We start from the raw sequence: 15074 nt of genomic DNA, 5'->3' as shown, positions 1-15074 counted from the left end.
GGCAGACCTGTAGAAGAGTATTCATGAAACACACAGCACTGATCGTAATAAGGAGAATAAAATAAATATCCGATCCCTGATCGGGATTCAACGTCTGATTGTGTCAGAAAGTATGTGATCGGTTCCAATTTCTGGATTGGGACAGTCTTAACTAAATTTCAGGTTTTTTTGAGACGTTTCTTCCGTTTTTAAAGCCAAGAAACAAAAATTGGTTTAAAAAAAAATGAAGCTATTACCAGGAATCTTGAGCGTCTGGCTGAGGCTTTAGCGGCGCTCCTCTGCTGCTGCGCTGAAGTGCCGGAGCGCCGCTCATTATAGCTGACTGATAGAACTGGTTCACGGAGAGCACAACGTGCCATTAATTTGTACAATCAGCGCCGACACTGCAGACTACAGGGTCCCGAGCGGCGAGCGCCTCCTCCAGAACAATGCACGCACACACGGGAGGGGAGAGGTCACGTTCTCGCCGTCCCAGCTGTGATAGCCGGCGCCTTTAGCGGGGCGGATGATTTATGCGGCAGCGCTTCGAACGGCTCCGGCTTCTCCCACGAGGACCAACTGTCCACCTGCAGCCTGCTTCTTCACCAGCTGGATCCCAGTCCTTGCAGGGGGCGTGCTCACGGAGCTCGGCGCCAACCGTCCAGATGGACTTCAAGTAGAGCCTCACATTTAATGCCCAGCTGCAGCGCTAAGATCTCGCACCTCCTGCGGATGCGCCTTATGTCTGCGCGTGTTCCTCCAGGGTTCCAGCCAAACTTTCATTTATCAGCTTTTTCTGCTTAATTAAATCAACCCTCAGAAGGAGGAACGGGACGATAACCGGGCACCCTGAGCTCTGCAGGTTTTCAGAGTCTTCATTCCTTTTGTCCTCCTTCGCAGCTCCACTGTCAGCTTCCTCCCTGGACCGGTGATGGAGCAGCTCCAGTTTTCCCAGACCTCCTCCCCTTGCATCTCCCAGCAGCATCCCGGTCAGCAGTACGCAGGTACGAGCGGCGCTGCTTTCAGTCGACCTTTCCCATCATGCACCTGTCAGATTATTTTCACAGATTCAAATTTAGGACTTAACAAGATGTTTGAGCCTTAAGGCCCGTACACTCCGGGACGAATATTCGCCAGGCGTTATTCGCCAGCGTTTTTCGCCACGTTTTTTGTGTTCACACCCAGGCGATTTTCGCTGACGATGAGCCGAGCGAACATGCAATTTCCTTCCCTGACATTAGATGGCGCTTAATGTAAACAGAAATACTCTTGTACACAAGGTGGCGCTGCGCAACTTTACGATTCTTAAAGTCGCTTTTCACTCAGAAGAAGAGAGCAAGTATTTACGCGCTTGTCCGAATAATACAAAGAAAACATGAATATTTCAAGCATCAGTAGCTCCAACTGGTGCTTGGTTCGGGGATATTTTAGAATGTCCGTCATTATTTCTTCGCGGCAATGTAGACGCTACTTGGCGTCTATCTTCTTCGCTGGTATGTGTGCTCAGCAAGGCAGTTTTGTGTTTGAGCGCCCCCAAGTTGTGTTTTACTGTAACTTCAGAAGTTCCAGACACGTGTGCAAAAGCGCCGTTCTCATTGGTCGAATAGATTTCGACGCGACGCGTCGAAAAAAAAAAAACGAACCCGAGGCGTTTGTTTTTCTTTGGCGCTTGGCGTTTTTTCGCCTCGGTGTGCACACTCACATTGGTGCCCTTTGTTTAGTCACGAGGCGTTAAACGTCGGCGAAAATCGCCGGCGAAATTCGTCCCGGTGTGAACAGGCCTTTATTCACAAGAACCGTCCGCATCAGAAACAACAGGACACTAATGAATTCATTTTTAATCTGGATTAAATATCCAAGCCCTCCTGAGTAATCTGGAACAGACTAATGAACCTCATTTAACTCAAAATGTGTGTTTAAGTTCATTTAGATTGTTTTAGTGAAAATGTACTTATTTTTCTGTTGCTGAACTCAAACCGCAAAAGTGATTTTTTTTCTGTGTTTGTCTAAAAACTTTCACTCTGGTTTAATTGGAATTAAACAAACCTCCTGGCTGTGACATTGTGGATGCACTGCACTCATAATAACAGGTTTAAGCCCAGAAATCCGAATTTGTAAAAAAAAAAAGCAACCAAATCATTCACTGTGATGACCAAACAAACATATGTGATTGACAACTAGAAGTGTCAGGAGCTCATGTTGACTAAGGACTGTCAAAATAAAATAAACCCCAAAAATGAGGAAGAAAACGCTTTCAAGATACTAACAAGATACCAGCAGACAGTCTCTGATCTTCACCGTTGAAGTAAGTGAGAAGTCAAACTGCAGAAGGAAGATGATGTCATACACAACACCTACATCACACACATGAGACACATTTTTATCACAACACTTTCTCTGCTGGGAACTTTATTACAAATAATAAAACGTTTGAAGTAAAATTCTCTATGATGGATTTCTGCTGAGACACAACACTTCCACTTCCTCTTTGGAGCTAAAAAGTGGAGCCAAGGAACTTCACTGTATCGCCACTAGGGGTTTATTACAGAATCGATCCCGTTCACTTTCATGTAAAACAACTGAAAAGAAGCAGACGTGGTTAGAAATGTGCAGTTTTAATGATCGGAGGCTGAGATGGGGGGGTTGTGGCTCCTAATTTTAGACCCAAAAATGCCCCACCCCCTTTTTTTAAATGGCATCAATTTTTCTTTTTGTTTGTTTGATTGATTTTGGCAAAGTAGTCATTAGTACCAAGCTGAAAAACTGGATTCACACAAGCTTGACAAAGATCAAAGGGTCACATGATCACAGATGTATCAGCCCTTTACATACGATTACAATAAAATCATAATTTTTTTTATAGCCCAATTCTGATCATCTTTTGGTCAATCATAAAAGGGTTCTAAAAGTGATCTTTTAATTATAGTTATGCCACTTTTAGCCAAAATTTAAAAACCTTTGTTGTTTTCTCTGACATAGTGTCTGGCAGGAGTTCTTTAGGTGGGACATTTGGTGTGGAGCAACCCCGCCCCCCTTCCCTTCACCATTCATATTTTCTACGTCCCCAAATAAGCTCTTTCTTCAAACCATAGCTTTCCATCTGCCCTTGATTCACAACGATTTCAAAAAATAAATAAACTTTAACCTAAATTGTCTTTATGGATGCCCTCCATCATCAGAAAAGATGGTAAAAACACTTTCATAATCTGTCATTTTAATCCTTATCTCCTTATTGGAATTAGGGTCCCCCCCCCCACAATTCATCAGTGGCTCGTCTTTGTTTGAACTGAAAGCAAACAGATCAATACATGGAAATATATTCCATAGTTTCAGCTGATGACTGACATTCATGTGGTAATTAAAGCACTGCAGGGGGGATTTTTGTTTTTGTTTTTTCGTTTTGTAGGAAAATGGTTAAGTTTAACAATCGCTCCACTTAAAGGGTACTTAGTCAGCAGCTAAGGGTGTTTCCGCTGATGAGGTGTGTAGCCGAGCAAAAGTGCTGAAGAGGAGCTTTAACTGCCAGTAATGAGCTGATGAGCTCATTTGAATAAATAAGCTCCCCGCGTTTACAAAATGTCAACAAACACTTCAACCCGTTTTGTCTGCGCGCGCAGGCCTGTTGCCCCCGGCGCCCGGCGGCATGGTGATGCTGCAAATGACGGGGCCCCCCTACCAGCAGCACCGAGCCCCCTCCCCCTGCCAGAGGAAGCCTGCCGGTCACAAGCAGCCAGGGCCCGAACAGCCGCGCGGCCGCAGGCCCGCAGAGATGCCCCCGCCCGCAGACGGCAACGCACAGGTACAAGCCCCGACAGGCGTCCTCCCAGCGCCTCCGAAATGTTAATTAACGGCGCTTGCCCGTCAGGAAGGCGGCGCCAAAAACGTCCACTAGAAAGCAATTTAGGAGCTAATTTACTTTGGCTCCAACCGCCGCCTCGAGTCCAGCTCCTTCCAGGCGGGTTAAATGTCGGCCTAAATAGGCTCAGCAAATGAAGCCGGCGCCGCCGAAACCTGAAAATGAGGAGAAAATGGTCGTCTGCATCAGGGCGTGATGGTACATTAGTGGGACTAATGTGGATGGAAGGCTACATTAAAGCAGCGACTGGAGCAGCAGAATGACGCTGTGTTTTAGGGTTTTTTTTTATTTTCCTGAATGAAAGTGTTTGTGTTCTTCCTCGCCTGCTCTCTCATCACCATTGGCGTGTTGTGTGTAGAGCAGCCTGCCCTCGTCCCCCGCGCTCACGCCTTCGCCGTGCCCGCCGCTCAGCATCAAGGGCTTCCCGGTGGTGTCCCACCAGCTGCCCCCTACTTTCTGCCACACTGGACAAGGTCAGAGTCACGCCATTGACTGTATATGAGAAGTGGACTGAGTCACACTGACTTCCAAACAGGAAGTCGGAAGAAAAAACTACCCAGTAATTCTATTTGTCAGAATAACTATTCTTGTCTGCTACTTTTTTAACATGTTATAATTAATTTTTTTTTCCTATTTTATTTATAGTGCAAATTATTCAAATTATGCTGGCTAATCAGATGCCTCACATCAAACATTCACTAGTTTGGACAGATTTCGCGTGGTGTGTACTTCCAACAAGCTCACTCCTGATTGATGAGAGTGGTTGTCACAGAAACGTCGGCTCAAACTACGTTCACCACTTGCAATGAAAAGTCTCTGTAAATGCGTACGAAGGCGCGTTATGGACTCCTCCATTCAAATCTCTCACGTTCATGCATAGCTACACCAGCTTTTACAACCATTGTCGGCCTTCACGAAACAAAACACGCGGCCGTCAAACGCACGTCAAAAGTGAAACCAGGTCAAAGTTCTGATGGGAAGTAGCAAATGGACGGCGTCCGCTTTTAATTTTACGGAAGTGCCAACCATTTGAAAATTGATCATGAAGGAGAAACCGGACGGAATTCTGTGACACCAAGTCTTTCATACGAATAGAGCTGAGAAATATTTGCAAGATTTGGACTGCCTCAAGGTTTCACACCAAGCCTTTTCCAACACGCACTAGCATCTGGAAGGATAAAAATGCGTCACATGCCTGGTGGTGAATGTATCATCAGACTGACTTGAACCAAGACGTCGTCTAGTTCCAATATGTCTGTATCGCGAAAAAAGGACAACAGAATTTAGTTGGGGCAAACAGTTTTCTACGGTGACATCACTTGGTCCAGTTTTCCTATACAGTCGACGGGTCACGTGTGCAATTTCTGCTGGATGTCGTGCTAATTATGTCTGTTTCCAGGTGAGGCGCATTACTCCCTACTGGGCCAACCAGTTCAGTACAAGCCCTCCATCAGAGGACCGCTGATCCACGCCACTCACATGGTGACCAAACACCAGGTGAGAGAGGTACCTTTTCCAGAACTCCTCTCCCCCCCCCTCCAAACCCCATCCTGAATGCACGCCGCCCTCTCTGCAGGGCCCTCTGGGAGTTTGGCGAAGCAGTCAAGGGAGGAAGGCCAGCAGAAAGCCTTTGTCTTCAGATCTCAGTGTGAGTGGAGCGGGTAACGGGAAGGCCGGAGGGAGGCTGGAGCTTAGCTGACCGCCGTTCCACCCCAAAAGTGAAATCTGGCATCCAGCGAAGCGATTCATCACCCGGAAATCCAGCTGTCGGCTGGCAGATTTAGCAGACGGAGTGAAATCACGTTTTTTTTCTTTTTCCTTCCTTTGGGTTTGTGGACGTAATCAGAATAAAATCCAGACCAGGCAGTGTTCACACCTGCTTTCTCCACCGAAACCTGCTGATTACTTCAAAGGTCTTTGCGATGTTCAGGTGTCAACAATTCCTCCTTGATAATCACTTTTTATTATAGCGAGAACTAAGTCCAAGTAAGGATTTTTAAGCTTCAAAGCCAACAGCCGCGTGTTATCTCAGCCTCCCGATGGCGCAGCTCTGACTCCTCTCACCCGTGACGACTGTTGTATTGACGCTGTGATGTGTGTCTGCAGTGAGCAGTCACTTCCTGGAAGTGACACCTCCTCCGGAGAGGAGGGGGGGGGGGTCAGCTGCTCTGACTCCCGGCGGCCCCTGGCAGCGCTGCACAAAAGGGGGGGCGAATCGATCGGAAGGAGCCCTCGGACCATCAGCGGAGATCCTCGGCCCGCCGCGCTCCCCTCCCAACGCAACACTCACAGCAGGCCCCGGGCTGCCTTTCATTTCAGAAGCAGACACAAAGGAGAGCCGCGCCGCTGCAACCGGGCCGGCTCATCGCTGCTAAGATCTGTCTCTGATCTGTCTCTGTCCACAAGGGAGCAGACGTTTGAAAATGAATGTTTACTTTTAGTTTTGTTTTAGTTTCTTTTTTTTTTTTTTTTCACCGGCCAAAAAGTTTGTGCAGAGAGCTTTGAAAGGCCCCGCCCCCCCCCTCAACAATCTACCTTTTGTGTTCTGGAGTTCAGTTGCGTCTCACTGCGGTGACGGCACCAAGCAAACGTAGACGGGATGCATCCAAAGCAGCCCTCTCCTGTCGGGTGAAACCATCCTGCAGCTGCACCACGAAACACTGAATAATGGATATACTACCTGAATTATTTAAGTCACCATTGAACACAGTGAATGTTGCATTTGCACTGAAATGACGATCAACGTGAAGATTTGATTGGTGTCGGACCGGGTCTGGATTTTCTTTTATTAACCCCCTCATACCTGTTTGTTGCACTCGGCCAGGCCACTTTGTTTTATATATTAAATTAAAATGTTTATATGCACAAGAAAAATGCAATGTCACTTCCTCTTTTTTGTTTGGTGGGTGGGGTGATTGGATACTGTGAATTGTTCTCTTTTTTTTTTTTCGTTTTTTCTTTAAATTAAATGTTTGCACACAGACTGACAGCATTTTTTCAGGTTTAAAAATAACTAGTTATTTCTTTAAAAAATCTATTAAACTAGTTTTAAGCAAAAACAATATTTTGTGGAGATTTTGTCATAAACCTATAAGTATCAATGACAACTGGTGAAACAGAGACATCTAGCGGACAGTGGTAGTTACTGCAGCTTAAATAGAAAGTGAAACCTCTGGCGAATGTTTGTAGCAACGGCGCACGTGCGGAGAAGAGAAAAAAAAAGCGCGGTTCCTCGGAGTTGAGGCGTTTGACGTGCTCGAGGACCACGGTCATGGCGGGGGCGCAGCAGTGGTTGGATGGCCGCCGGACGGTGGTCGTATCCGGTGTCCCAGCACCGCTACCCCCCAGTAGAATGGCCGACAAGCTGACTATCCACTTCCAGAGCCGCCGACGGAGTGCAGGGGGGGACGTGGAGGGGGTGACCTACCCCACCGACATGGACGGAGTCGCGTTCGTCACTTTTGATCGAGCTGAAGGTAAGCTAGCACGCGGCTAACACGAAAACTAAGTAGGTGTACGTAAAAACGAATGTTTTACAAATATATTTAAGAAAATAATAGTCTAAACTTAAGAACATCGAAATTAACTCATCGATATCTAGAGCCGGAACCGAAATAACAGTTCAGATTTGCAGGGCGTTGTGACGTCACAAATAGGAAAATTAGCATTTTAGCTAAAACTTTAAGTGTAGCAAAAATCTTTAGAAAAACTGATAAAAATCACATTAACAGTCATTTCATCAAACATTTTTATATTAACAAGAAGAAACCACCTCAGTGATGATAATTTCGTCTGTAAAACTAGAAATTAGATTTGAATGCACCATTGATTGTGCAGATAATATTGTGCAAAACGGTGAAGTTTTGAAAAGTAAAGAAACGATAACTTTTTCATGATTTAGTTTTCCTTCACACATCTTGCATATTTTTGCCCTACAACTACATTTGAATCATTAATTCTATTTTATTTATATAGCACAATATTAACAACTGTCATCTCAATGGGCTTACACTCCAAAATGTTAAAGTAAAAGTGCATAAACCAAAACTAAACAATATTTCTATGTCTTGCTCTACTATTAATTGTCTTTATAGTTTATTCTGTCAAAACTATGGCAAAGTCCCAATATTATAATTCAATTTTAAAACAATTACTACTAAATAATAGCTCTGCCCACCACTAGGAGGCGATACCAAAACATTCTTGGTGTTTTTTTAATCGGAAATATGCAGCCTCTCTCATGTTAAATACTGTGTTCAGTTTACAAACTGTTGAATTGATGCAATAAAATGCAATTAGACTGTATCTAGTGTATTTTATTAGGCAGTTCTGTCACAGTTTGTTTCTTTTTGTGTCGTCATGGTGACCACTTGTACACTGAGCTGTGTGAATTGTTTTCTTCATGTTATCCGTAGAGTTTTTTGTTTGTTTTTTTTCCTTCCTGCGTGTGTGCGTTGTCACTGGGAGTCTGTTTGAGACTGAGGAAAACTTGTGCCAACTTTTGGCAGATGCAGCAAAGGTGGTGGAAAAGGAACAGCAAGTGATGGAGGATGAGGAGTTTCCTGCTGTCTACACCCTCACCGTGTTTCCCTTCAGCACAGACGTGAGTTAAAAACATCTGCCGCCGCCGTCCCTAGAGGCCGAGCGGTCACAGCTGTGTTTGTGTGTTGCAGGTGTTTCTGTACGTCAACAGCGCCACGGTGGATCTCTCCGTTTTTGACGATCCCGCTTCGTTGATAGCGCGTCTTAAGTCTACTTACAGATCGATACGATTCCAGCGTTTGCCCCAGCAGAGTAAGGTCAGCATTGAGGGGCCTTTCTATGCGGTCAGGGCTCTGAGAGAAGACCTCACCGCGAGGGCCAACAGCCTTAAACCCTTAGCCCAAAGCGCTAGTATCAACTCAAACGTTAACATCCCAAACTTTTCCTCAAAGCTACAAGTTCCTGATGAGACTTTGGGTGCAGTGGGGGAGGTGGTGGAACAGCTGACTGCTCATAGGAGGCTTGAAATGTCCACAAACTGTAGAACGGATGGATTACCCTCCAGCCGTAGGGAGGTGGTAGGAGCAGAAACTATGACGAGGACGGCGTCCTTTTTTGCTGAGCAAGAAATGTCAGTAAAACCAAAGAAACTCACCAATGCTCCTTCAGCCGGGACCAAAGGACATTCCAAAGTGCCAAGCAGCCCCGTGCCATCTGAGAGGGGCCGTTCGCCAATGAGGGACCCGAAAGGCGCCGGAGGGCGGCGCTCAGATGACGTAGACGACATTTGGGTGGATGAGTACACATTCAAGTACATTAAAAACTTCCATAAAGAGCACTTGGACAGATGCCTGACGGGTTTGGACGTCTGGGAGGAGCACGTGGAGGGAAACGGCCTGGTGCGGATACGTCTGAGGGACAAGGAGTCATCGAGGAAAGACGCCGCCAAGGACCTCCAGACTCTCATAACGTCTGAGCACGCCAACCTGAGAGTTTATGAAATCTCTCTGGACCAAACGCAGCTGCGCTCTAAGAGACAACTGACTAAATTCTGCGAGGACGCAGCCTTCCTGTACCAAAATGTTCTTTACCTGCTCGAGGAATCTTCTATTAAAGTCATCGGCCCGGCTTCACCATCCTTCCTGTTCCGTTTGTTTTTGGAGGACAAAATACAAATGACATTTCTGGATATTTAGTTAATCAGAACCTCTTTAGAACCAGTTCCTGTGGTGGACCAACTCTTCTGATCACCTCAAGTGAGCAGGGATTTTTTTTGTTGTTAAAACCTAATTCTTTGACAGGAAGTACCCAAACTGAACAGCAGGGGGCAGTAAGAGCCTTTCTTCTTAAGGAGCGAGGCGTTGAAGTGAAGCAATTATGGAGGATGGGTTTGGCAAACAGGGTGAGGACTGGAAGACGAGCGATTGATGTCCCATTACAACCCCCATATCTCCTCACACTGTGTTATCAGATCTGCAGAAGTGATGTTCGATACTGCCTGGTTGAGGGATTTACCTTTCAGATCATGTCGTTCAGCAGATCCACTAATTGATTCCGTTTGTTTAAAAAAAACAAAAAAAAAACAAGCTGCGCCACAATGAACCCACGCCACCTCTCCCGCTCGTTACCATAGGAACGTAACAGAGGAGGTTGGAGACCTGCAGCGATGGGCGTTGTTAGGGGAAGCTCTTGATCACAACAAAAGCATCCAGAAGGACGGTGGGATTCTGCAGGAGAGACCCTTCATCACAGGTCCGCCTCCTCCCTCACAGGCTGTCCCTTTGATACGTCTTAACCTTCCCCCATTATTTGGGTGGAGGGGGGGGCATAAAAGAGGGTCAACGAGCAGAAAGCATGAATATTTTTTTTCTGTGACAGGCTCTCCATCACACTCACGTGCACCCATCATGAACCAGGCGTAATTAGCGTTTTGAATGTGTGGCTTTCATGAGAGGTCACCTAAAATGACGAGTCTTTCAGGGAAAAAAAATGGCCTCCGCGTCACCCGGACACGGAACGCTCCTGAACATCAAGGGTACTTCCAATCCAGGGATCAAATCTGAGTCTCAGGTGGGGCTGAAACATACGAGCACTTCAGAAAAAAACATTCACAGACTAAATGAGAACAAGGTACTTAAATTGAACATGATTATGTACCTCAATATGCAGATGATGGTGTAATTTATTGCTTTAATATGAGCTATAGTTTCTGTGGATCCAACTCTTTTCTGTTGGTTGGACCGCATTAAAAAAGTAAATGATAACAGGAACGTTTTACTTTTAGTATTGTCTTTACACAGAAGGTTAAAGAAATCATTTAATTAAGCCATTTAGTTTCTGATTGTTGGTGTATTCCAGATCCTTTGAGTGCAGTCTAGACTGTTCTCCACACAGGTTCAATTTCCGTACAAATTGTGGTTATTTAAAGCTGAGTGACCTGAAGGCATTAACACAGTAAAGATGACATAAATAATATTTTCTGCTCATGCTACATCACTTTTTAGTTTGCCATTACTGAGCCTAGTTTCCTGTTGGGTATTGTTTTTTACAAAAATTTCATTTTTTTTAAACAAAATGTATACCTGTCCTGTTGTAATGTGCCTCTATGAAGCACAAAGCTTTTCTGTTTGTTTTATCTCTTGATTTTTTCCAAAGTTATTCTGGTAATTTTTATAGACTGAGGAAAGTTCTTCCCCCAATCAAGCTTCCTGTGAGCACCAAAACTCTCACTGTGCCTGACGTTAAATAATTTCAGTCAGACAACTCATGCAGTAGTAATAATATTTATTTTCACATCTTTTAGTTTTGCTTTCACATTCTTTTTTGCTTTCACATTCTTTGACATTCCTTTATGTTAGCATTCACTTTCCTCTAAGTTAGCATTCACTTTTCTTTAAGTTAGCATTCAAATTCCTTTAAGTTAGCATTCACATTCCTCTAAGTTAGCATTCATATTCCTCTAAGTTAGCATTTTGCATTCCTCCAAGTTATTATTTCGCATTCCTCCAAGTTAGCATTTCGCATTCCTCCAAGTAAGCATTTCGCATTCCTCCAAGTAAGCATTTTGCATTCCTCCAAGTAAGCATTTTGCATTCCTCCAAGTAAACATTTCCCATTCCTCCAAGTAAACATTTCCCATTCCTGTAAGTTAGCATTTCACATTCCTCTAAGTTAGCATTTCACATTTCTCTAAGTTAGCATTTCACATTTCTCTAAGTTAGCATTTTGCATTCCTCCAAGTTAGCATTTTGCATTCCTCCAAGTTAGCATTTCACATTCCTCCAAGTTAGCATTTCGCATTCCTCCAAGTTAGCATTTCGCATTCCTCCAAGTTAGCATTTCGCATTCCTCCAAGTAAGCATTTCGCATTCCTCCAAGTAAACATTTTCCATTCCTCCAAGTAAACATTTCCCATCCCTGTAAGTTAGCATTTCACATTCCTCTAAGTTAGCATTTCACATTCCTCTAAGTTGCCATTTCTCATTCCTTTTTGATTGGCATTACACATTCTTTTAGTTGGCATTTCACATTCCTTTAGTTTGGCATAAGACTGTGCAATTCCATGAGACAAATTTCCATAAACTTTTGGGTAATAACTACCCCTAATGGAGCTCACAGGTGGAGGCCGGGGAGGAGGGTGGGGCAAAGAACGCAGTGCTGCAGTAAAGAAGGATGAACAACTTACACACCTGGACTTAAATAGGATGCTGCACAGGTGATTTGATTAACTGACTCGCCCTAGGGGAGTGGCCTAAGCAAAAGCCTGCCTGAGTTGACTGGCCGAAATGCTCCCAAGGTCGCTCACTAAATCAGTTAAGAAAAATTAATGGTTTACATTCTCAGACATTTTTCCACGTACTGTATTTCCAACAGGCTTAGAGTGTTTGTCATTTTATTTTTGCTCTTTATCGTGTCTCCAATGTCTACCAAATAATAAACCATTACCTGTCAGTTTTTGTCGCTGTGCCCCTGAACCTGAATGTTAAATAATGCTTTAGTCACTTTAGGTTTTTTATTCTATTTCTGCAGGGTAAAAGTAACATGATTCAGGTTGTGCATCATAATTCTGAGCCAGCAACATGACGATGTAATAAATTATAATAGATTAACTTTCTATGACTCTGTGGTAGCTTCAGCCATCCTTTTATGCAGTAGTCTGCTGGAGCAGCAGAAGCTCGGAGAGAGACAGGAAGAGACTGAACAAGCTGGTCAGACGGGCCGGCTCTGTCCTGGACTGCTCCCTGGACTCCATGGAGGAGGTGGGTGAGAAGAGGATGTTAGCCAAGCTGACATCAATCATGGACAACCCCTCTCACCCACTGTATCAGACTATTTCAGACCTCAGCAGCTCCTTCAATGGCAGACTGCTGCACCCATGATGCAAAAAGGAACGCTACTGCAGGTCCTTCATCCCAGCTGCCATCAGGCTGTTCAACCTCAGCCTAGGCAAATAATTTTAGTTTTAGTTTTGTATTCCACTGTACAAAAAATGTAAATATACAGATGACTATATTCCTGCACATCTCTTTCCCTGTTTATTATTTCAGAAGACTGTTATTTTTGTATATATTGTTTCAAAAATGTGTATTTGTTAATTACTGTCTGTACATACTTGTGCCAAACTACATGCTACTGTGACAAGGAAATTTCCCATTCGTGGGATTAATAATCTAATCTAACAACAACTAGTAATATTTATGACAATATAGAATGGAGGTTACATGCACAATACTGTTTACTTAAAAAAAAAACAACAATAGTGAGTGTCATGTTCCCAAAACGACAGGAAGTCGTGCGAAACTCTAATCTGAGAGGAGTAACATCAACATCACGTTTGAATGACAAAAAGTCACATTTAGCTCACAGACTTCTAATTAAACTGATATTTTTCTGTCATTTGGTTCAGTTTCTTACTGTGTTTGATGAATACAGTATCACATCAAATGAAAATACTATTCAAATAAAACCCTGATAAGTTACATTAACACAAATGTGTCATTTTATGAAAATAAAAATCCAAATTTTGTAACAAATTGTTTCTTTTTTTCCATCTGTGACCCTTTCTTTGGTCCTGCCCTCTATTAACATCCACCCTCCCTCTTTATTCTGTTTGCCCTGAAACGGAAAAAGGAATATACAAGATGATGAAATAATCATTTAAGTTGTGGATTGGTCTCAAATACACAAGAGGTTTGCATAAGTATGTGTAAAAAACTTCAAATATACATAATTATCTATAAGGTACTCACCCCACCCACCAATGCGACATTTATTTAAAGCAGAAACAATTGGCAGCATCATGATATGAGCTCAGACGAAAAGGTGGTGTACTCTGGACTTCAGTTAAACAAAGCAATAATTCATACTAATATTAGTATGTGATTTCATTGATCTATTTGTCCAAAATTGACTTTAATTGCTCAAATAAAAATGAACTTTTTTTTTTTAGCTATAGCTAATCGTGGAATACAGACGTACAAAAATCTACATTTTTCCTTTTAAATAAGCTTGCGATGACAACAAACACCTAATTCTTTAGTTTTCTTAAAGGAAACTGCAATTTCAAAAGATGCCGTAGCATGAAAACCAGCTAATAGCACTAGAAGAATAATAGCTAGATGGAAAAAAAGCAGGATAAAAAGGGACAGGAGTCTGAAAACCTGCTGCCCTGGCAGAGGAAGGAATGGAGAGGATGACTGCCAGGTTTAAACCATAAATGCAAAACTGCAGTAAGAAACAATTTAAACCCCAAAAAGGATTTAAAAGAACATTCATGGAGGCTAAAACTAGAGGAAATGGAAAAGAAAAGACCAAAAGTCAAAATAGGAAGAACAAATTGAAGGTGAGAAACGACAAAATGCAGAAAAACGTCCCACAAGTGAAGACAAATCTGTCATAAAGGGATATAAATGACCGCAATAAAACACAAATAACAATTCCATCCCGTTCCCCCCGCTGCGTCCTAACCGCTCCGTAGACGCCGCCGCCCCACGACACAAGATTGTGGTGATTCCCCGCATGCTGAAGGTCAGAGGTCATCCACAGAGGCAGGAAGTCTCTGCATCGCCGCCGCTCCTCAGTGATGAATGTGGTTGCCGGTGATGGATGGACCTCTCCAGGCAATGTGTGTGTGTGTGTACGTCACAGTCACAAATTAAGTCTTAATGATTCCCTTTACAGATCATCACCCTGCCAGAAGGAGGAGGAAGAGAAAGATATAACCCCCCCACGCCCCCATTGTTGTGCTGCTCTGTAGAATGGAAAGACAGAGAGAGAGAAATGACAGGAAACAAACCAGTAAAATGTTTTCCTTCCTTATTGTGCGCTAGCTGTTGGGAAATAACGAGACGGCAAACTCCAAAACACAAGTTCTGATCTATCATAATAAAACATGAGGCCAATGAATTTACCTATTTGAATCAATCCTACTGAGCGGTTGATTGTGGCTGTCACTTTTCATTTCAGAAAACGGGTCGTTAAAAAATTCTCCACACAAATCCTGAAGCCCTTCCTTCTTCTTCAAAGAGAAGACGCCACTCTGAGGAGTCAATTAAAAGCATTAGGGTTTTTTTTTTCTTGAGATCCGGCAGTGAATGGTTCTTGATTTTGTGTCCACAATCAATCATTCTGGTCAAAACAGCTAAAAATAGTAGGCGAATGCCAAAATTAGCACCATGCGTAAAGCCGTAGCATTTTCTGTTTGACGTGTCAAATCTATAAAAAAGGTCAGAGATGTATTTGGGGACGGGTTTCAGCA

General features: G+C 43.6%; 2 protein-coding genes across 13 annotated transcripts in view; both read left to right on the top strand.

Annotated features, from left to right (window-relative positions):
* LOC101156720 (R3H domain-containing protein 1) overlaps nucleotides 1–6709 on the top strand; it is a 42811-nt gene extending 36102 nt beyond the window's left edge. For 9 of the 12 annotated variants that reach the window (XM_023965468.1, XM_023965437.1, XM_023965445.1 and 6 more), the window contains 5 exons: nucleotides 880–983; nucleotides 3597–3778; nucleotides 4194–4308; nucleotides 5235–5332; nucleotides 5412–5935. In XM_023965468.1, the coding sequence (XP_023821236.1) occupies nucleotides 880–983; nucleotides 3597–3778; nucleotides 4194–4308; nucleotides 5235–5332; nucleotides 5412–5534 (622 nt within the window). In that variant the 3' untranslated portion in view covers nucleotides 5535–5935. The other 3 variants (XR_002875142.1, XM_023965450.1, XM_023965476.1) reach the window with 3 other exon arrangements.
* A 134-nt stretch (nucleotides 6710–6843) lies between these two features.
* rbm43 (RNA binding motif protein 43) lies at nucleotides 6844–13347 on the top strand. The gene is made up of 3 exons (XM_011484628.3): nucleotides 6844–7311; nucleotides 8344–8438; nucleotides 8509–13347. Exons 1-3 carry the CDS (start codon nucleotides 7107–7109, stop codon nucleotides 9511–9513), a joined length of 1305 nt encoding a protein of 434 aa, XP_011482930.1. The 5' UTR covers nucleotides 6844–7106; the 3' UTR covers nucleotides 9514–13347.
* Nucleotides 13348–15074: the final 1727 nt, after the last annotated feature.

This window comes from Oryzias latipes, chromosome 2 (genome assembly GCF_002234675.1).
Source record: "Oryzias latipes chromosome 2, ASM223467v1".
Classification (NCBI taxonomy): Eukaryota; Metazoa; Chordata; class Actinopteri; order Beloniformes; family Adrianichthyidae; genus Oryzias; species Oryzias latipes.
The sequence above is the reverse complement of the archived record's forward strand: the minus strand, read 5'-3'. Positions and strand labels throughout refer to the sequence as shown.

Coding starts and splice junctions, on each gene's coding strand:
- rbm43 (XM_011484628.3), top strand. CDS start 7,107: ATGGCGGGGGCGCAGCAGTGGTTGGATGGCCGCCGGACGGTGGTCGTA. Junction 7,312..8,343: donor CACTTTTGATCGAGCTGAAG/GTAAGCTAGCAC, acceptor AACTTTTGGCAG/ATGCAGCAAAGGTGGTGGAA. Junction 8,439..8,508: donor TGTTTCCCTTCAGCACAGAC/GTGAGTTAAAAA, acceptor TGTGTGTTGCAG/GTGTTTCTGTACGTCAACAG.